Here is a 22,493-nt window from a genome sequence, read left to right as displayed (position 1 = left end):
TCCTTCGGTCCATCCTAATGGTAATTCAGGATTAGCTTCGCCTTTGACAATGTTCTTTTTGAGCCAGGTGAAAATTCTTTTGTGCTCCTGATTTTCAGAGGGCTTAAATGTGAAGGAATCGTAATTGATTATCGTTAGAGCCTCAAAGAATGTAGTGAGTGCTTTGTGATTTGCCAAATATGCAGCTCGACACATAAATTCGTCAACACATTGCTCGATCCGTCGGTAATTTTTCTGGATATTTTCAACAGGATAGAAGATATCCCCCAGATTCTGCCAGCGATGATCACTTAATAACTTATAAATAAAAGATTTATAAACTAGTGAATTATCAAGGTAGTTGGTGGTCATTAAAAACTCCAAAGAAGCATAATTTAAATTTTCAATGTTGTCTCTTTCACATATATTTAGAAATGCATCAATATAACTGTCAAGAGATTGTTTCTTTTGTAGGAGTACACATATGTCAAGAGTAAAAAAACCAACTTCATTTTCAGCAATCCATTTAAATACTTCATCCGGTACAATAAATTCTGCTTTTTCAATAATGTAAAGGAACAAATTTAATTTTGTCCTATCATTCGCAGCGGCGCGAAGATAAATTTTATACACATTTTCGGATGCACAAAATGCTTGCAAATCAACAAATTGTCTCAAGTCAGACATTGTAGTAATGTGAAATCACCAACATCGAATAAATCATCAGCTAACTTAAACTGCTTTTATATTATAATTCCCCACTCTTCACATTTCTGGTGGCGAAATATGATATCCCCAAGGTCGCGTATCCGTTGCAAATCTTGTAACAATTCTCTTATCATCATTATGGCTGAGAACTATTTTCTCCTGTTTTATTGTGTAAACAATATGATGTTTTGATTTGATGAGATTTTGGGACTTTTCGTAATTTCGGCTATTAAATAAGCATTCTTTATAATTTTCGAATGTTATTGTTTTAAGTTAAGCTTTCGTACTACCTTTGGATTTCTTAATTACTTTTTTATTAAAATCATCCTTTGCAACTCTATATGCATACATTTTCGATCTGAGACCCACAAATTCTAACATAATCTTACCGTTATTTTCATCTTTCATCAAACCTGGCACTTTTTTATTTTTTTGTTCTATACCATAAACATTATACAAATCATAGTCTGAAGTATCAAACCGATGAGAATCTTTCTTAATATATTCGTATATATCACCTACATGAAATTCGTAAATTAGACTTTCAGTGTCGGTGTAAAGCAACTTTGCATTATTGTTAAATGTTTCCTTAATATAACCATAGTGGAATTCATAGAGAAAAGTTTTAGAAATATCTAAAATACAAAAACCGACATAAATTGGTTTATTTAAAAACACCTCTAATTTACTCATTTCGATGATAGCTGAATCATCATCAAATACAACGGAACTGTGAAAATTTGGTTTAGAAATAAGAGAACGAACTCCCCATCGTCCCTCCCATTTACTGACCAATCGAATATCCCTATGTTTTCGAACATTTTCCATGCATTTACCATAAATAGCGTTAATCATTAATTTAAAAAAATCTTTTTCAAAATCGTTCTTCGCTTGCTGTCTAAGCCTTGTATTTAAGTCTATATATTCCTTTAACCACGCAGACTGTTCGAATTTAAGAACACGATGTACACATTTTATTTTCATACCAAATTTTATATACATTTTTAAATTCCTATAATGTATAACATAATTTTTCTTAGGATATAAAGTCAATAACAACTTTTTAAGTTTAGACCTTGAAATGGGAGGTATCATGTGCTCTGGAGCTAAAGGTAAATCGCTATGTATTTCACGCAAATCTACTGGATAATCCAAATCGCATTCAATAATATAACCAGTTGTGGAATTATCAGAAGTATCTAAGATATCTGAAATATTGAAATTTTCTACAAATTCAAATTTCCCATACGGTAAACATTGAGACATTGCCGCTCCGTAAAGGTTATTAACATCAAAATACATTAAATAGGTACTATCTTGTGAAGGATCATATTCGTCTTTATTCATGTACTTATTATTGGCTTTACCGTATCTATTAGAACACTGGGAAACTCCACCTCTAATACCTCTCTCGACAAAAAGGACTTTATCTATATCCGTTAAGAGTTCTAGTTTAATTTTTGTCGTTTTTAACATGGCATCAAATGTTAAGCCTGGTGCAGTATAATAATGTAAGGGATCAAGTTGATAAGTATTTAAACACGTAGTTCGAAATGCTTCGAATACGTCGGATAGAAGAAGCACATCTGTTTTTAAATATAAATCGGAATATTCTCCTAATGTACGAATATTGAAAGTATTCCAAACTTTGATAGCGTGAGAATAATCTTCATCTTTAATATCTTGTTCGTATAAGCGGCTATAAAAATCCTTTTTTTCGGGAAGTTTTGTTTCAAGGAGTTTCTCCCAGGAATTTATATAATCATAAGGAAACACTCCTTTTCTGTTTAACAAATAAAATTCTTCCATATTATTACAATTTGTCTGAGTAATAATTTTTTGTGAATTATCTAAATTGGAAGAAAGCTTGTCTAAACTGTAGGGCATAAATCTGAAAGAATCAATAAATCGTAAACTAACTTTTGTATCATCGACAAATTTAGTAAATGAAATATATCTTTCTTTATTGATGGGAAGCAATTTAATGTCACCTTTTATTGAATTTGAAAGTTCTTTAATAAAAAAATGTGCGTCATATCCACTCATATTATGAAACACCACAGGTATAACACAAATATCTTTATAATTTAAATTACAACTCTGATGTGCAGCACCCCTATACATTCCAGTTAAGTGATTATGATCGCGCACTTTAACGTTATTTTCTGAAAATGTTTTTTTACATATATGACATATTTGTGAGGATTCAAACTGCTCACGTTCTTGTGTAGTTAATTTTTCCATAGAAATAATGTTTTGAAATTTGTTGTTACAAAAATGAGCCAATTGATTTAACTCTTGAACAAACCATTGGATGCAATCTTTACCTCGATACAAACGAAATCTGGAAAGAGAATTATCATATGAACAGTGAAAATAGTATGCAACACTGTATGCAACATGTTTTTGATAAGGATTGGTTTTACAAGTAGTGGACATGTGGTCTTTTGAATAATCAAGAAGAATACTCTCGAGATCTGCATATATAGTAAAAGGTACTTTTTCTTGATATCTATAATTTTGAAAATACAAATAATTTTCGTTTTCTGATGGCAGTCTTATGGAATATTTATTAATACTCTGACATGTAGTTTTATGTTTTTGGAGTAATTCCTCTGTAGTGAAATGATTTAAACACCTTTCGCATATATAAAATTTACATTTATGGAGGGAAAGTTGCTTAGCTAAAAGAGCTGACAAATTTTTGATCCATACGAAATGATAGAGCAATTGACGATCTTCAAAGTGATCATTGTCGTTTTTTGTATTTTGTATTTGTGTTTCAGCAGGTAGCATAAGCAAATTAATTACTTTATTAGAATTTAAAAACCTTGTGCTTAAACGACAAGGTAAAACTTTTTTCTCCTCGATGCAGTACAAATTAATTGCAAGATTGTTGAGTTCTTCAAATTTTTGAATGTCTTTAATTGTGATTGGAAAGTCTAAATTATCATATTTCAACACATTTTTGAAGTGTGGATACGACGATTTTCGATGTGAATTTTTATCGGTAGGGAATAAAGCTGAAACTATTGCCCATAGAAAACAATATTCATCATCATTTTGGACATTAATTATTGCATGTTTTTTTTTAATGCAAGCTGGTGTGGACACGAAAGTTGAGTAACCAAATTTGATTGGATCATATTTATTTATGTTAATTTTCAATCCTAAAATCTCATACAACGCCCAACCGGAGTCCTTTTCCGCAAATTCTTCTAATTTCTTCATTATCTTATCAACAACGTTCTCTTCGTACCATTGCTTTAAATCTGTATATGCATCAATGTGCTGATTTTTTGTGGAGAATGTTTTAACGTCTGTTTCACCAGAGTGCGGTTTAATGAAATTTGCCGAAAAAATTACATTTACTTTTAGCATCATGTTTTTTAGCTCTTTTCTAATTCTAAACATAAAGCATTTAAAAGATTGTCGAAAAAACTGAAGAGGATCTTTAATGTGATGATTAATTATAAATCCTGTACGAATCCTTTGTTCAAAACAAGATTCTATGTCTTGCCAGGTTACGTTTGCGGTAGGTTTAAATTTGTCTCTTTTAAAATAACCTTCTCCAATTTTTAGAGACAAATGTTTTTTCTTATTCAAAAGCTTGAAACGGTAAAATTTTAAATAAGCTAGACTTGTTTCTAAGGAATTAGCATTTTCTAAAATATTTTCTCGATGTATTTTACATCTAAGTGCTTTTCTAATTATTCTAATGCTGGTATTTATATATACTAAAAAATTTTTAATTTCTTCGATTGTTTTGATTTTACTAATATATTCATGAATTAGCTTAAGCGAGCCTTTACATATAGCCGTCACTGTTTCCTGCGGATGCATTTCTTTTTTTTTTTTTTTGCTGTCGAACTTGTTTATCACAGTAGAAAGAAGAGCACTATTATTTTTTTTTATTTTTCTGTGGAATACCTTCTTATTCATATGTGAACGAAATTTCCGATTGTAACACACAACTCAACAAATTTAATAAAAATCAGCGAAAAATAAGACGCGTATTTTTGCAAGCTCAGAAAAACAACTAAATTATCAACTTCAGCATAATTAAGAAAATGTATTCTGTAGTAAAAGTGGAGGAAAATAGCAAGAGTGGGGATTGATAATGTGTATAAATTGAAGATCACCCGCAAGAGTTATAACAGTCCTCAACAAATTGAAGATCACACTCAGTCCTCAACACTTAAGAAAAATATATATAAACAACAAAATGGGTAAGCTTGTCTTTATTACTATTAAATAAAAATCCTAATTGTTTTTTTCTTTTTTTTAGAGCAATTTGTCATATGCCCGTTTGACAGAAGCCATAGGCTTCTTGAGGGCCGATTGAAGCGCCATATTTTTAATTGTCATCGTGAGGCCTGGGAGCGGGAGAGATGTCTCCGTGAGGCTGCTTCCAGAGCATCCCATCCGCCGCCATCACCACCACCACGACCACCACCACCACCGCCAATAATAGAATGCCCAGACAACTGGGATAATGAAATTAGTCAAACCTACGTCCCCTCCATGAGTAGGGAGCTGCTGCTGGACAGAACGGCAATCAATAATTATAAGTCAGTTTTTAGAAGAAAATAATAAAATAATTATAGTAATTTCTTTCGGTCCGTTTATCGCTACCACCCTACCATGACTTACCACCTCTACAAGCTTGCTATTCGAGTGTGTGTATACAAGAACATAACTAGTCTAAAATGTTTCTGCCTATCAACGTGATGGTACTATTAAGTGCGCTTGTTGAAAACAACTTATATATCTATACCACGCCAAACATAACTCTCCTGTATATTCAGACGTATGAAAAGGAATGTTGGGAAAAAATGACTCCGATCAATATAATCGAAACCAGTTATCATCTCTTCTATGCGAAAAATATCACAACGCAAAATTATTTGGCTTACAAGATAAAAACAGAACAAGGAAATCGACAATTTTCTCAATGGTTAATAATCGAAAATATTAACAGTAGTAACAATCAAAGGAAATCTTTGATTTTTGTTTAAGAAACGATCATGTGTGGTCTGCTTCACTTTTTCTCATATTCTCGATAATGACCGTAATAGTAGCATGCTGGGATTTGGCGAGCCGTTAGTGCTAATTGTGGTGGTGGTGGTGCTGTTGAATACATATATAGGTTACCTCGCAACAACAAAGTACTCATTCTATCCAAACAATGTTAGGCTTAAACTGCACACTTATTTTATCGACCATTTTAATACAGAAAGATTTTTATTTATTCACTGATAGCAATGTTACAGATGTATATTTACAAACTCTGGTTAGAAATAAAGAATGTACTTGTAGAAAAATGATAGAAATTAAAGATGGACATGATCAGTTAGTTATGTTTTATTCAAAAAATGTATCCGTTTCCAACCAACTGCAGTATCGACTAGAATTTGTCTTCAAAAACAGAAGCCGATGCAAGTCACCAAATATCACCACTATTAACGATTACAGTGGATACAAAAGTTCTAGCGGTGAAAATGCTACACAATATTGTTTGGCAAAACCCTGGATCTGGATATTTACTTCTGCAGGAGCAATTATTTTTGTAATTATATTTTGTGTGTTACTTTATTTAGTGTTAATATGTTTCACTCATTGTAGCAAACCCAATAATCCAACAAATGTTTGAAAATCTATGAATGTGCGGATTCAATAAAACAATTATTTACATTTATTAGTTTTATTTCACATATATCCTATCATTTTTTTCTAACAGCATCAGCACTACGATTTAACCCAACAATAAATTATTTAATATTTTTCAAATTATTAGCAGCACGACAGGAATCATCGTGATCTACCACTACAGTATATGCTGACATAGCTAAATTGTTTGGTTCAAATCGTACTTCCTTTTTCGCAATTCTTTTCTTATATTTGGTGATGCGATCTTTTTTTTCAACATTGTCGAAATTCACATCTGTTAATTTCCATTCAACAAGTACTGGATTTACTCCACTTGAAAAATACATTGCCACTTTGCATATCGTTAAATCGAAAGATTTGAGAATTCTTAGTATTCTGGCTTCCAAGGAAATTTGAGGACGAGGTTCAATAAAAATAAGGTTAAATAGAAAACCTTCAAAATTCAAATAACAGCAAGGCCATTTGGATTGATAAACGTAAGTAGAGATTCGGTTAGCTTGGCAGTTATCCTTAGACCATTCTTCTATATTTTCATTTTTTTCTATATAAATATCAATGTCCGTATATGAAGAGGTTCGGTTCAATAGAAATGCGGCACATCCACCAGCCATGAATTTTCTGCACAATGGAAATTTTTGTCGTAACAAACTTTCGATTGCTTGAATGATACGACGTTTCTCTTCATTCAATCTATATCAAAATCGCGAGAAACCAAAATACTCTCTTTCAGTGGAAACATATCTGATGTGTGAACTGAACTGATAAATTTATAGAACACCAATACGTCTTATATACATGTGCTTCATCACAGTGAGGCTTGGATTGCTGAATTGCAATTCACACGGAAATAGTTTTTTCATGACCTTGAACTCTTAAGTTCCTTGAAGAGCACGTGTTTATAGAATTGCCGAATAGCATTTCTCACAGAAATAGGTTTTTTCATAACCTTGAACTCTTAATTTCCGAGAAGAGCACGTGTTCAAAAATTGCTGAATTGCATTTCTCACGGAAATAGTCGTTTTCATCACCTTGAACCCCTAAATTCTGAGAAAAGCACGTGTTATTGAAATTGCTGATTTGTTTGTCTCATGAGAACTGCTAAATTGCATTTCTCACGAGAAGAGTTTTTCATGACCTTGAAGTCTAGCAGTCTTTTAGATGTCCATATATGGACATAATAAATTGCTGATTTGGCATTTCACCCCTCTTTCTAAAATTATTTTTTCATTACTCTGCATTTTTTTTTCCTATATATTTTGTATGGAGACACATAATTGTCATTATTAGTTCTTCAGTGTTTGTAAGTGATCGTGAAAGTAAAGTGAAAGTTTGTAAGTGAAAGAAGATGAAGCATTCAGTAAACTCGAAAAAAATAAATATCATTCAGGATATTGTAATTCAGGTAGGTTTTTTTTATTATTTATTTGTTTAATATTTTTTACAATATTAAAAGACAACACAATTCAGACAGGTCTTTTGGTTTTTTGTTAAATGTTTTTTATTTTTAATATTTTACATATACATTTTTTTTTTAATTTTGTATATTCATAAATGTTGAAATGTTTATAAGTCTGTATTTTGTTTGACAGCCCGCCATGCCGAAAATGAGGAAACTGGCCGATTTAACGGCCGAGGAATTGGATGAAATAAAATCCATTCGGCAAGAAGCGTCCACTTCCAAGGCCATAGAATTAAGGGAAGAGCCTTCAGAGACGCCCTCCCAGCTGTCCATTGCACTGGACGAGTCATGCGTTTCTTTAACGCCCTCATTATTTGAGGGTTTGGAAACGCAAGGCAAAAATATGGGTATACTTCGTCAAGTCTGTGGCGTGACGAAGGAACAAGAAGAAGGGCAGCAGGAGGAGGAGCAGCAAACGGAGCAGCAACAACAACAGCGAGAAGAGCAGGAGCAGCAGGAAGAGGAGGAACAGGCTTGCCGAACACCGCCATTGATACTTCGAACGGAGGAGGAGAGCGAGGAAGAGTTCCAGGCACCATCCACGGCGTCGGAGCTGCTGTCGTCCTTCCGTTGGAAGTGTCGGGCGGCGGAACAAATTCAAAAGGTGCGCCGAAGTGACCTGTTACGCAAAAAGGCCAAATATGAAAAAGACGTAAAAAGATATTTCAACAAAGTTTGCGAATTTCAGAGACTATTGGCAGAACGAAAAACGCAACTCGCGGAAGTGAACAAACAACTAATCCAGTGTGAAAGTAGTGCGAAAGGGGTGAAAGAATTGATGAACAAAATAAATTTAGTGTAGTAATAGCAGGTAGTAGTAGTAGTAGTAGTTGTTGTTGTTGTAGTGATAAGTATGTATATAGTAGTAGTATAAAATTTTGCTTTGTAGAATTAAGTGTGTGTAGGCCAGTAGTTTAGATAATTAGATGTTTGTAGCAGTAATATAGATATTGGTAGTAGTAGTAGTTGTAATAGTAGTGCTCGTAGTAGTAGTCGTAGTATTATATTATTAATAAATCATATGAATATCCCATTTCGCTTTTTTTTTTTTTTTTTAAGTGTTGCATGTTGGGCTTATTCGAATCCTTTTTCGATGGTCTTTTTTTCGACCTGAAAAAAGTTTTACGTAGCGACCTCGAAAAAACTAAAAATGGCTCCTGTATCAAGGTTGACGTGGACAGAATCGATTTTTTTGAGCAAACTTATCCGTTCGTTCCAGAAGAAGGTTTTGATGTAACAACCGATACCCTATCTCTTACCGTTTGGGCACTAGAAACTTTTGCCCTTTTCTAACTCAATTTCAACTTTTTTCGAAATTTGTTTTGCTCAACGTGTGTCTTAATTCTTTTAGCTTTTTTCCGTTCCCTTGTACCGACATGCTACCTCTTACCCCTTTGGAGCTATAAGGTTTTTTCGTTATTACTACTAAACGGTAGATGAAAATACTTTTTTTGCTACGTAGACCTATAGACCGTTTATTCGGAAATATTTTGATACAAAAATATATTTTTTAAGTTTTACCGTTTGGGCGCCACAAACTTTTGCTCTTTTCACAGTCATGTCAAAAGTTAGCGAAAAACCGTTGACGGCTGTCGATATTATTTGTTTTTGTCAATCTTTTTTGCCCTATACACGAACCTCCTATCTCTTACCATTTTCGAGTAACAAAAATTTTTTCTATTTAAACGGTAGATACACCTATGAGTCATAATCATTTTTACACACGATTAGATAGTACTTCATGAATATGCATTTGTTTTTGTGGAAAAACAAACTTTTCAAAATTTGAATTTTTTTTTTGAGATTTTTTTTGTTTTAATTTTTCTTTGGATTCTTTGAATTTTTTTAATTTTTTTTTTCACCAAAACTTCTAATTTACTTTCCTACTGCTCAAGGAAAGCTTTTTTTCGAATTTTGACAACCTTTTTTGACAAAAATTGTTGCGCCCCAAACTCAAATTTTCACATATTTAATTATATGGACCTATCGATTATTCATCCGAAAATAATTTGACACAAAAAACAAATTTTTAACTAATTCCGTCTGGTCACCACAAACTTTTGCCCTTTTCTCCGAAATGCTAAACTCAAACTAAAAACCGTCAAGATAGGTGCATGTGTTTCGTCTTTTAGAAACTTTTTTGTTCTTTGCACGAACCTCCTATCTCTTACCGTTTTCGAGTTAAACATTTTTTTTATATTTAAACAATTATTACACCCCTTACCCTCATTTATTTTTACACAAATTGTGTCATTAGTTTATAGAGATGCGTTTTTTTTTTTTGTAAACAAACTTTCTGCTTTTTGGCACCCTGAAGCGATAATTCCTTATTTTTAAATATTTCCGAATACGTCCCTGTCTAATGAGAAAATAACGTGTGGTTCCGAAGGAATCTGCTGATGCGAAAGAATATTGTTATAATGACGGACGACGACGCGTTTCGGTTTACAAATTTTAAGGTGAAAATATTCGTAATTATATCGGAAAATAAGTGGTTTTGTTGCTTTGTTTTGGACACTAAATGGTGGTTTTTGTGATATGTGTGTATATGCATGTTTTCGAGAAAGAACGGATAATTTTACTGTCTGTTTTCGACGATGTAAGTGACATTTTTTAATTTTAAACAACACACTCTCGCCTTCCGACATTTGATATTTTATTCTAATAATTACGGACGTGTTTCGCATCATTATTTTTACGTTAGATTGATCCGTAATTATTTGTAATGTACAAGATTCCGAGTGCAAATAAGCTTAAATCAACAGAAACTTGCTTCGGACAGCTGAAATTTTATTTTAAATTATTACGGGCGTGGTTCGGTTTATTATTTGTCGTTTGGGTAAAAGTTTATGTAGTCTGGGCCTATTTTCGACCCAAAACAAATAATTTTTTTGTCTGTTATGAATAACCTAAGTAACCATTTATTTATTACGAAAATAAACGGAATTTTGTCGGAAGAAACACGGCTTTTATTCGTGACGGTTAATCGCAATTAAATAATTTTATATGGGACTGGTGAAAATAACACACCAAACGATATAATAGTACATTATGGAACTAGTGGATGAAGTTGAATTTCAACGGCGAGAGTGATTTTTTCACACGAGCGAGTGCAACGAGCGAGTGCGAAAAAGAAACTCGAGCCGTTGAAATTTCTTCATCCGCGAGTTGCATATACTATTTTTTCTAAGAAATTAGGAAATAACTAGCAGTATTAAACGTCAAACACTAACGGGTCGTCCAGCCTAGGCGTCATGATTTTCGAAGCGCGCGAAGCGGACGGTGCGGTCGGTGCAGGCGATACGCGACACGTTTCGCTAGCTGCGAAACGCTCAGGCTGGACGACCCGTTAAAATCGTAGACGGCCGAGTATTTTTCCACTAGAGGGTGAAATGAAATTTCATCCACTGCCAGCGATGGGAAAATGACAAACTTCAACCTTAATGAGTAGAAAAACAATATTTATTACAATATAATGAGATAATTTGAATTATTCCAATTTTCGAAGAAGTTATTTAACTGATTTTCTTTGTTGAATAATTTTCAATTGTGAATCTAACTTTTCGATTGTTTCTCTAAATTTTCGCTTCTTCTCCATCATTTTTTCGATTAACGGTTTTATTTGTATTTCGAAACGTTCCACATTCATTTCAAATCTTCTAACATCATATAACCAAGTATTAATTCGGTTTTCTTTATCATTTATTAAGAAAATAACAGGTATATTATCGAAGCACACACGTCTTTTATTCATGACGATTCACCATAAAATAATATTTTGTACGAGGATGGTGAAATAAAACACAGTAAGTGATTAATTATAATTTATTAAAATCATTAATTCTACAGCTTAAGATTATTAAGTCCTTTTCTTATTTCATACAACTTAATTGCTTCTTTTATGGAACGAATACGTTCCAAATGTAAATCTAATCTCCGATGAAAAGTTTTAACGATATTTAGATTATATTTCTTATTTTTCATTATCTTCATCCTTCAATGAATTCTATATTGACGGTTTGACCGATCGGTCCTTTGTTGACGAAATGCAACTTCCAGCCGTTAGCAATTTTTCTGTTCAGATCGTCGATTACTGAATCGTCGAATTTTTCAGTAAAGCGCTCGGGTAGTATTGTCCTGCAATCTTCCAGTTGCACAAATATTTTGTCCCCGTATTTTGTAGGATTTTTACTAAAACTTTTAATTAAAAACTTTTTGTTTTCTTCTAAAGTTTTTGCACTCACAAAAGCTTGTAATTGTGATTCTTTATTCAAACCAGAAATAAAAGACGACATTTTAAATTTACAATCTGTTCAACAATTGAAGGCACAATACTAAATAAATCACTGACAAGTAAATCGACGTTTATATAACCGCAAAAGAGATGGTGGGGTATTACTCGAGCCTGCTCGAGATAGGAAGGGGATCGCTGCGTCAGCTTAACCGAGCAAAAACAAGGTCAACGCACATGTCAGCCACCTGCAGCCACAAAGGGTCAATGAACGCCCAGGTCAATTGTCGACCAAAAAGATCAATGACCGCTCGATCAAAAGTTGTGGGGCTCCTAGCTCGGGTTGACCTCATTTGACCTGAGCCAGGAGCCCCACTTTATAACTACTCGTAGGGTATCTGATTGGCTTAAAAGTACAAGAAAACACTTCAAAAGTGACGTTTCTGAAGAATTTTAACAGTTTTCTTGTATCTACGAACGCCAGAATGCATAAAATTGACCTAAACGTCTCCTTTTCCTATTCTGAGTCGATTCTGCATGCTTTAAGTGTGTTTGGTGGCTCAGAACCATCAAAAAACGTTGAAATATAGTTCAAATTCAATAAAAATCGACAAAAATACAGTTTCTAGCTAAAATTTGATGGTTTCGTTGCACTTTCCGAGCCCGTTGGGTATCTGATTGGCTTAAAAGTACAAGAAAACACTTCAAAAGTGACGTTTCTGAAGAATTTTAACAGTTTTCTTGTATCTACGAACGCCAGAATGCATAAAATTGACCTAAACGTCTCCTTTTCCTATTCTGAGTCGATTCTGCATGCTTTAAGTGTGTTTGGTGGCTCAGAACCATCAAAAAACGTTGAAATATAGTTCAAATTCAATAAAAATCGACAAAAATACAGTTTCTAGCTAAAATTTGATCGTTTCGTTGCACTTTCCGAGCCCGTAGGGTATCTGATTGGCTTAAAAGTACAAGAAAACACTTCAAAAGTGACGTTTCTGAAGAATTTTAACAGTTTTCTTGTATCTACGAACGCCAGAATGCATAAAATTGACCTAAACGTCTCCTTTTCCTATTCTGAGTCGATTCTGCATGCTTTAAGTGTGTTTGGTGGCTCAGAACCATCAAAAAACGTTGAAATATAGTTCAAATTCAATAAAAATCGACAAAAATACAGTTTCTAGCTAAAATTTGATGGTTTCGTTGCACTTTCCGAGCCCGTAGGGTATCTGATTAGCTTAAAAGTACAAGAAAACACTTCAAAAGTGACGTTTCTGAAGAATTTTAACAGTTTTCTTGTATCTACGAACGCCAGAATGCATAAAATTGACCTAAACGTCTCCTTTTCCTATTCTGAGTCGATTCTGCATGCTTTAAGTGTGTTTGGTGGCTCAGAACCATCAAAAAACGTTGAAATATAGTTCAAATTCAATAAAAATCGACAAAAATACAGTTTCTAGCTAAAATTTGATGGTTTCGTTGCACTTTCCGAGCCCGTAGGGTATCTGATTGGCTTAAAAGTACAAGAAAACACTTCAAAAGTGACGTTTCTGAAGAATTTTAACAGTTTTCTTGTATCTACGAACGCCAGAATGCATAAAATTGACCTAAACGTCTCCTTTTCCTATTCTGAGTCGATTCTGCATGCTTTAAGTGTGTTTGGTGGCTCAGAACCATCAAAGAACGTTGAAATATAGTTCAAATTCAATAAAAATCGACAAAAATACAGTTTCTAGCTAAAAGTTGATGGTTTCGTTGCACTTTCCGAGCCCGTAGGGTATCTGATTGGCTTAAAAGTACAAGAAAACACTTCAAAAGTGACGTTTCTGAAGAATTTTAACAGTTTTCTTGTATCTACGAACGCCAGAATGCATAAAATTGACCTAAACGTCTCCTTTTCCTATTCTGAGTCGATTCTGCATGCTTTAAGTGTGTTTGGTGGCTCAGAACCATCAAAAAACGTTGAAATATAGTTCAAATTCAATAAAAATCGACAAAAATACAGTTTCTAGCTAAAATTTGATGATTTCGTTGCACTTTCCGAGCCCGTAGGGTATCTGATTGACTTAAAAGTACAAGAAAACACTTCAAAAGTGACGTTTCTGAAGAATTTTAACAGTTTTCTTGTATCTACGAACGCCAGAATGCATAAAATTGACCTAAACGTCTCCTTTTCCTATTCTGAGTCGATTCTGCATGCTTTAAGTGTGTTTGGTGGCTCAGAACCATCAAAAAACGTTGAAATATAGTTCAAATTCAATAAAAATCGACAAAAATACAGTTTCTAGCTAAAATTTGATGGTTTCGTTGCACTTTCCGAGCCCGTAGGGTATCTGATTGGCTTAAAAGTACAAGAAAACACTTCAAAAGTGACGTTTCTGAAGAATTTTAACAGTTTTCTTGTATCTACGAACGCCAGAATGCATAAAATTGACCTAAACGTCTCCTTTTCCTATTCTGAGTCGATTCTGCATGCTTTAAGTGTGTTTGGTGGCTCAGAACCATCAAAAAACGTTGAAATATAGTTCAAATTCAATAAAAATCGACAAAAATACAGTTTCTAGCTAAAATTTGATGGTTTCGTTGCACTTTCCGAGCCCGTAGGGTATCTGATTGGCTTAAAAGTACAAGAAAACACTTCAAAAGTGACGTTTCTGAAGAATTTTAACAGTTTTCTTGTATCTACGAACGCCAGAATGCATAAAATTGACCTAAACGTCTCCTTTTCCTATTCTGAGTCGATTCTGCATGCTTTAAGTGTGTTTGGTGGCTCAGAACCATCAAAAAACGTTGAAATATAGTTCAAATTCAATAAAAATCGACAAAAATACAGTTTCTAGCTAAAATTTGATGGTTTCGTTGCACTTTCCGAGCCCGTAGGGTATCTGATTGGCTTAAAAGTACAAGAAAACACTTCAAAAGTGACGTTTCTGAAGAATTTTAACAGTTTTCTTGTATCTACGAACGCCAGAATGCATAAAATTGACCTAAACGTCTCCTTTTCCTATTCTGAGTCGATTCTGCATGCTTTAAGTGTGTTTGGTGGCTCAGAACCATCAAAAAACGTTGAAATATAGTTCAAATTCAATAAAAATCGACAAAAATACAGTTTCTAGCTAAAATTTGATGGTTTCGTTGCACTTTCCGAGCCCGTAGGGTATCTGATTGGCTTAAAAGTACAAGAAAACACTTCAAAAGTGACGTTTCTGAAGAATTTTAACAGTTTTCTTGTATCTACGAACGCCAGAATGCATAAAATTGACCTAAACGTCTCCTTTTCCTATTCTGAGTCGATTCTGCATGCTTTAAGTGTGTTTGGTGGCTCAGAACCATCAAAAAACGTTGAAATATAGTTCAAATTCAATAAAAATCGACAAAAATACAGTTTCTAGCTAAAATTTGATGGTTTCGTTGCACTTTCCGAGCCCGTAGGGTATCTGATTGGCTTAAAAGTACAAGAAAACACTTCAAAAGTGACGTTTCTGAAGAATTTTAACAGTTTTCTTGTAACTACGAACGCCAGAATGCATAAAATTGACCTAAACGTCTCCTTTTCCTATTCTGAGTCGATTCTGCATGCTTTAAGTGTGTTTGGTGGCTCAGAACCATCAAAAAACGTTGAAATATAGTTCAAATTCAATAAAAATCGACAAAAATACAGTTTCTAGCTAAAATTTGATGGTTTCGTTGCACTTTCCGAGCCCGTAGGGTATCTGATTGGCTTAAAAGGACAAGAAAACACTTCAAAAGTGACGTTTCTGAAGAATTTTAACAGTTTTCTTGTATCTACGAACGCCAGAATGCATAAAATTGACCTAAACGTCTCCTTTTCCTATTCTGAGTCGATTCTGCATGCTTTAAGTGTGTTTGGTGGCTCAGAACCATCAAAAAACGTTGAAATATAGTTCAAATTCAATAAAAATCGACAAAAATACAGTTTCTAGCTAAAATTTGATGGTTTCGTTGCACTTTCCGAGCTCGTAGGGTATCTGATTGGCTTAAAAGTACAAGAAAACACTTCAAAAGTGACGTTTCTGAAGAATTTTAACAGTTTTCTTGTATCTACGAACGCCAGAATGCATAAAATTGACCTAAACGTCTCCTTTTCCTATTCTGAGTCGATTCTGCATGCTTTAAGTGTGTTTGGTGGCTCAGAACCATCAAAAAACGTTGAAATATAGTTCAGATTCAATAAAAATCGACAAAAATACAGTTTCTAGCTAAAATTTGATGGTTTCGTTGCACTTTGCGAGCCCGTTGGGTATCTGATTGGCTTAAAAGTACAAGAAAACACTTCAAAAGTGACGTTTCTGAAGAATTTTAACAGTTTTCTTGTATCTACGAACGCCAGAATGCATAAAATTGACCTAAACGTCTCCTTTTCCTATTCTGAGTCGATTCTGCATGCTTTAAGTGTGTTTGGTGGCTCAGAACCATCAAAAAACGTTGAAATATAGTTCAAATTCAATAAAAATCGACAAAAATACAGTTTCTAGCTAAAATTTGATGGTTTCGTTGCACTTTCCGAGCCCGTAGGCTATCTGATTGGCTTAAAAGTACAAGAAAACACTTCAAAAGTGACGTTTCTGAAGAATTTTAACAGTTTTCTTGTATCTACGAACGCCAGAATCCATAAAATTGACCTAAACGTCTCCTTTTCCTATTCTGAGTCGACTCTGCATGCTTTAAGTGTGTTTGGTGGCTCAGAACCATCAAAAAACGTTGAAATATAGTTCAAATTCAATAAAAATCGACAAAAATACAGTTTCTAGCTAAAATTTGATGGTTTCGTTGCACTTTCCGAGCCCGTAGGTTATCTGATTGGCTTAAAAGTACAAGAAAACACTTCAAAAGTGACGTTCCTGAAGAATTTTAACAGTTTTCTTGTATCTACGAACGCCAGAATGCATAAAATTGACCTAAACGTCTCCTTTTCCTATTCTGAGTCGATTCTGCATGCTTTAAGTGTGTTTGGTGGCTCAGAACCATCAAAAAACTTTGAAATATAGTTCAAATTCAATAAAAATCGACAAAAATACAGTTTCTAGCTAAAATTTGATGGTTTCGTTGCACTTTCCGAGCCCGTAGGGTATCTGATTGGCTTAAAAGTACAAGAAAACACTTCAAAAGTGACGTTTCTGAAGAATTTTAACAGTTTTCTTGTATCTACGAACGCCAGAATGCATAAAATTGACCTAAACGTCTCCTTTTCCTATTCTGAGTCGATTCTGCATGCTTTAAGTGTGTTTGGTGGCTCAGAACCATCAAAAAACGTTGAAATATAGTTCAAATTCAATAAAAATCGACAAAAATACAGTTTCTGGCTAAAATTTGATGGTTTCGTTGCACTTTCCGAGCCCGTAGGGTATCTGATTGGCTTAAAAGTACAAGAAAACACTTCAAAAGTGACGTTTCTGAAGAATTTTAACAGTTTTCTTGTATCTACGAACGCCAGAATGCATAAAATTGACCTAAACGTCTCCTTTTCCTATTCTGAGTCGATTCTGCATGCTTTAAGTGTGTTTGGTGGCTCAGAACCATCAAAAAACGTTGAAATATAGTTCAAATTCAATAAAAATCGACAAAAATACAGTTTCTAGCTAAAATTTGATGGTTTCGTTGCACTTTCCGAGCCCGTAGGGTATCTGATTGGCTTAAAAGTACAAGAAAACACTTCAAAAGTGACGTTTCTGAAGAATTTTAACAGTTTTCTTGTATCTACGAACGCCAGAATGCATAAAATTGACCTAAACGTCTCCTTTTCCTATTCTGAGTCGATTCTGCATGCTTTAAGTGTGTTTGGTGGCTCAGAACCATCAAAAAACGTTGAAATATAGTTCAAATTCTATAAAAATCGACAAAAATACAGTTTCTAGCTAAAATTTGATGGTTTCGTTGCACTTTCCGAGCCCGTAGGGTATCTGATTGGCTTAAAAGTACAAGAAAACACTTCAAAAGTGACGTTTCTGAAGAATTTTAACAGTTTTCTTGTATCTACGAACGCCAGAATGCATAAAATTGACCTAAACGTCTCCTTTTCCTATTCTGAGTCGATTCTGCATGCTTTAAGTGTGTTTGGTGGCTCAGAACCATCAAAAAACGTTGAAATATAGTTCAAATTCAATAAAAATCGACAAAAATACAGTTTCTAGCTAAAATTTGATGGTTTCGTTGCACTTTCCGAGCCCGTTGGGTATCTGATTGGCTTAAAAGTACAAGAAAACACTTCAAAAGTGACGTTTCTGAAGAATTTTAACAGTTTTCTTGTATCTACGAACGCCAGAATGCATAAAATTGACCTAAACGTCTCCTTTTCCTATTCTGAGTCGATTCTGCATGCTTTAAGTGTGTTTGGTGGCTCAGAACCATCAAAAAACGTTGAAATATAGTTCAAATTCAATAAAAATCGACAAAAATACAGTTTCTAGCTAAAATTTGATGGTTTCGTTGCACTTTCCGAGCCCGTAGGGTATCTGATTGGCTTAAAAGTACAAGAAAACACTTCAAAAGTGACGTTTCTGAAGAATTTTAACAGTTTTCTTGTATCTACGAACGCCAGAATGCATAAAATTGACCTAAACGTCTCCTTTTCCTATTCTGAGTCGATTCTGCATGCTTTAAGTGTGTTTGGTGGCTCAGAACCATCAAAAAACGTTGAAATATAGTTCAAATTCAATAAAAATCGACAAAAATACAGTTTCTAGCTAAAATTTGATGGTTTCGTTGCACTTTCCGAGCCCGTTGGGTATCTGATTGGCTTAAAAGTACAAGAAAACACTTCAAAAGTGACGTTTCTGAAGAATTTTAACAGTTTTCTTGTATCTACGAACGCCAGAATGCATAAAATTGACCTAAACGTCTCCTTTTCCTATTCTGAGTCGATTCTGCATGCTTTAAGTGTGTTTGGTGGCTCAGAACCATCAAAAAACGTTGAAATATAGTTCAAATTCAATAAAAATCGACAAAAATACAGTTTCTAGCTAAAATTTGATGGTTTCGTTGCACTTTCCGAGCCCGTAGGGTGTCTGATTGGCTTAAAAGTACAAGAAAACACTTCAAAAGTGACGTTTCTGAAGAATTTTAACAGTTTTCTTGTATCTACGAACGCCAGAATGCATAAAATTGACCTAAACGTCTCCTTTTCCTATTCTGAGTCGATTCTGCATGTTTTAAGTGTGTTTGGTGGCTCAGAACCATCAAAAAACGTTGAAATATAGTTCAAATTCAATAAAAATCGACAAAAATACAGTTTCTAGCTAAAATTTGATGGTTTCGTTGCACTTTCCGAGCCCGTAGGGTATCTGATTGGCTTAAAAGTACAAGAAAACACTTCAAAAGTGACGTTTCTGAAGAATTTTAACAGTTTTCTTGTATCTACGAACGCCAGAATGCATAAAATTGACCTAAACGTCTCCTTTTCCTATTCTGAGTCGATTCTGCATGCTTTAAGTGTGTTTGGTGGCTCAGAACCATCAAAAAACGTTGAAATATAGTTCAAATTCAATAAAAATCGACAAAAATACAGTTTCTAGCTAAAATTTGATGGTTTCGTTGCACTTTCCGAGCCCGTAGGGTTTCTGATTGGCTTAAAAGTACAAGAAAACACTTCAAAAGTGACGTTTCTGAAGAATTTTAACAGTTTTCTTGTATCTACGAACGCCAGAATGCATAAAATTGACCTAAACGTCTCCTTTTCCTATTCTGAGTCGATTCTGCATGCTTTAAGTGTGTTTGGTGGCTCAGAACCATCAAAAAACGTTGAAATATAGTTCAAATTCAATAAAAATCGACAAAAATACAGTTTCTAGCTAAAATTTGATGGTTTCGTTGCACTTTCCGAGCCCGTTGGGTATCTGATTGGCTTAAAAGTACAAGAAAACACTTCAAAAGTGACGTTTCTGAAGAATTTTAACAGTTTTCTTGTATCTACGAACGCCAGAATGCATAAAATTGACCTAAACGTCTCCTTTTCCTATTCTGAGTCGATTCTGCATGCTTTAAGTGTGTTTGGTGGCTCAGAACCATCAAAAAACGTTGAAATATAGTTCAAATTCAATAAAAATCGACAAAAATACAGTTTCTAGCTAAAATTTGATGGTTTCGTTGCACTTTCCGAGCCCGTAGGGTATCTGATTGGCATAAAAGTACAAGAAAACACTTCAAAAGTGACGTTTCTGAAGAATTTTAACAGTTTTCTTGTATCTACGAACGCCAGAATGCATAAAATTGACCTAAACGTCTCCTTTTCCTATTCTGAGTCGATTCTGCATGCTTTAAGTGTGTTTGGTGGCTCAGAACCATCAAAAAACGTTGAAATATAGTTCAAATTCAATAAAAATCGACAAAAATACAGTTTCTGGCTAAAATTTGATGGTTTCGTTGCACTTTCCGAGCCCGTAGGGTATCTGATTGGCTTAAAAGTACAAGAAAACATTTCAAAAGTGACGTTTCTGAAGAATTTTAACAGTTTTCTTGTATCTACGAACGCCAGAATGCATAAAATTGACCTAAACGTCTCCTTTTCCTATTCTGAGTCGATTCTGCATGCTTTAAGTGTGTTTGGTGGCTCAGAACCATCAAAAAACGTTGAAATATAGTTCAAATTCAATAAAAATCGACAAAAATACAGTTTCTAGCTAAAATTTGATGGTTTCGTTGCACTTTCCGAGCCCGTAGGGTATCTGATTGGCTTAAAAGTACAAGAAAACACTTCAAAAGTGACGTTTCTGAAGAATTTTAACAGTTTTCTTGTATCTACGAACGCCAGAATGCATAAAATTGACCTAAACGTCTCCTTTTCCTATTCTGAGTAGATTCTGCATGCTTTAAGTGTGTTTGGTGGTTCAGAACCATCAAAAAACGTTGAAATATAGTTCAAATTCAATAAAAATCGACAAAAATACAGTTTCTAGCTAAAATTTGATGGTTTCGTTGCACTTTCCGAGCCCGTAGGGTATCTGATTGGCTTAAAAGTACAAGAAAACACTTCAAAAGTAATGTTTCTGAAGAATTTTAACAGTTTTCTTGTATCTACGAACGCCAGAATGCATAAAATTGACCTAAACGTCTCCTTTTCCTATTCTGAGTCGATTCTGCATGCTTTAAGTGTGTTTGGTGGCTCAGAACCATCAAAAAACGTTGAAATATAGTTCAAATTCTATAAAAATCGACAAAAATACAGTTTCTAGCTAAAATTTGATGGTTTCGTTGCACTTTCCGAGCCCGTAGGGTATCTGATTGGCTTAAAAGTACAAGAAAACACTTCAAAAGTGACGTTTCTGAAGAATTTTAACAGTTTTCTTGTATCTACGAACGCCAGAATGCATAAAATTGACCTAAACGTCTCCTTTTCCTATTCTGAGTCGATTCTGCATGCTTTAAGTGTGTTTGGTGGCTCAGAACCATCAAAAAACGTTGAAATATAGTTCAAATTCAATAAAAATCGACAAAAATACAGTTTCTAGCTAAAATTTGATGGTTTCGTTGCACTTTCCGAGCCCGTAGGGTGTCTGATTGGCTTAAAAGTACAAGAAAACACTTCAAAAGTGACGTTTCTGAAGAATTTTAACAGTTTTCTTGTATCTACGAACGCCAGAATGCATAAAATTGACCTAAACGTCTCCTTTTCCTATTCTGAGTCGATTCTGCATGCTTTAAGTGTGTTTGGTGGCTCAGAACCATCAAAAAACGTTGAAATATAGTTCAAATTCAATAAAAATCGACAAAAATACAGTTTCTAGCTAAAATTTGATGGTTTCGTTGCACTTTCCGAGCCCGTAGGGTATCTGATTGGCTTAAAAGTACAAGAAAACACTTCAAAAGTGACGTTTCTGAAGAATTTTAACAGTTTTCTTGTATCTACGAACGCCAGAATGCATAAAATTGACCTAAACGTCTCCTTTTCCTATTCTGAGTCGATTCTGCATGCTTTAAGTGTGTTTGGTGGCTCAGAACCATCAAAAAACGTTGAAATATAGTTCAAATTCAATAAAAATCGACAAAAATACAGTTTCTAGCTAAAATTTGATGGTTTCGTTGCACTTTCCGAGCCCGTAGGGTATCTGATTGGCTTAAAAGTACAGAAAACACTTCAAAAGTGACGTTTCTGAAGAATTTTAACAGTTTTCTTGTATCTACGAACGCCAGAATGCATAAAATTGACCTAAACGTCTCCTTTTCCTATTCTGAGTCGATTCTGCATGCTTTAAGTGTGTTTGGTGGCTCAGAACCATCAAAAAACGTTGAAATATAGTTCAAATTCAATAAAAATCGACAAAAATACAGTTTCTAGCTAAAATTTGATGGTTTCGTTGCACTTTCCGAGCCCGTTGGGTATCTGATTGGCTTAAAAGTACAAGAAAACACTTCAAAAGTGACGTTTCTCAAGAATTTTAACAGTTTTCTTGTATCTACGAACGCCAGAATGCATAAAATTGACCTAAACGTCTC

At 34.2% G+C, this 22,493-nt stretch overlaps 2 protein-coding genes across 2 annotated transcripts; one reads left to right on the top strand and one right to left on the bottom strand.

Moving 5' to 3' along the window:
* Positions 1–960: 960 nt before the first annotated feature.
* LOC135119717 (uncharacterized) lies at positions 961–2,496 on the bottom strand. Its single transcript, XM_064044107.1, has one exon. The coding sequence runs from the start codon at positions 2,494–2,496 to the stop codon at positions 961–963; it is 1,536 nt and encodes a 511-aa protein (XP_063900177.1).
* A 5,456-nt stretch (positions 2,497–7,952) lies between these two features.
* Positions 7,953–8,618, top strand: LOC135119716 (histone H3.v1-like). The gene has a single exon (XM_064044106.1). The coding sequence runs from the start codon at positions 7,953–7,955 to the stop codon at positions 8,616–8,618; it is 666 nt and encodes a 221-aa protein (XP_063900176.1).
* The last annotated feature ends 13,875 nt before the right edge of the window (positions 8,619–22,493 follow it).

The sequence above is a fragment of the Zophobas morio genome, unplaced genomic scaffold (assembly GCF_036711695.1).
Source record: "Zophobas morio isolate AGI-343-1 ecotype UQ-CSIRO unplaced genomic scaffold, CSIRO_AGI_Zmor_V1 ptg000285l, whole genome shotgun sequence".
Classification (NCBI taxonomy): Eukaryota; Metazoa; Arthropoda; class Insecta; order Coleoptera; family Tenebrionidae; genus Zophobas; species Zophobas morio.
Note: the sequence above shows the minus strand (reverse complement) of the source record. Positions and strands in the feature narration are given on the sequence as shown.

Excerpts from the sequence above, each read along its gene's own strand:
- LOC135119717 (XM_064044107.1), bottom strand. The coding sequence starts at position 2,496 with ATGGAAGAATTTTATTTGTTAAACAGAAAAGGAGTGTTTCCTTATGAT.
- LOC135119716 (XM_064044106.1), top strand. The coding sequence starts at position 7,953 with ATGCCGAAAATGAGGAAACTGGCCGATTTAACGGCCGAGGAATTGGAT.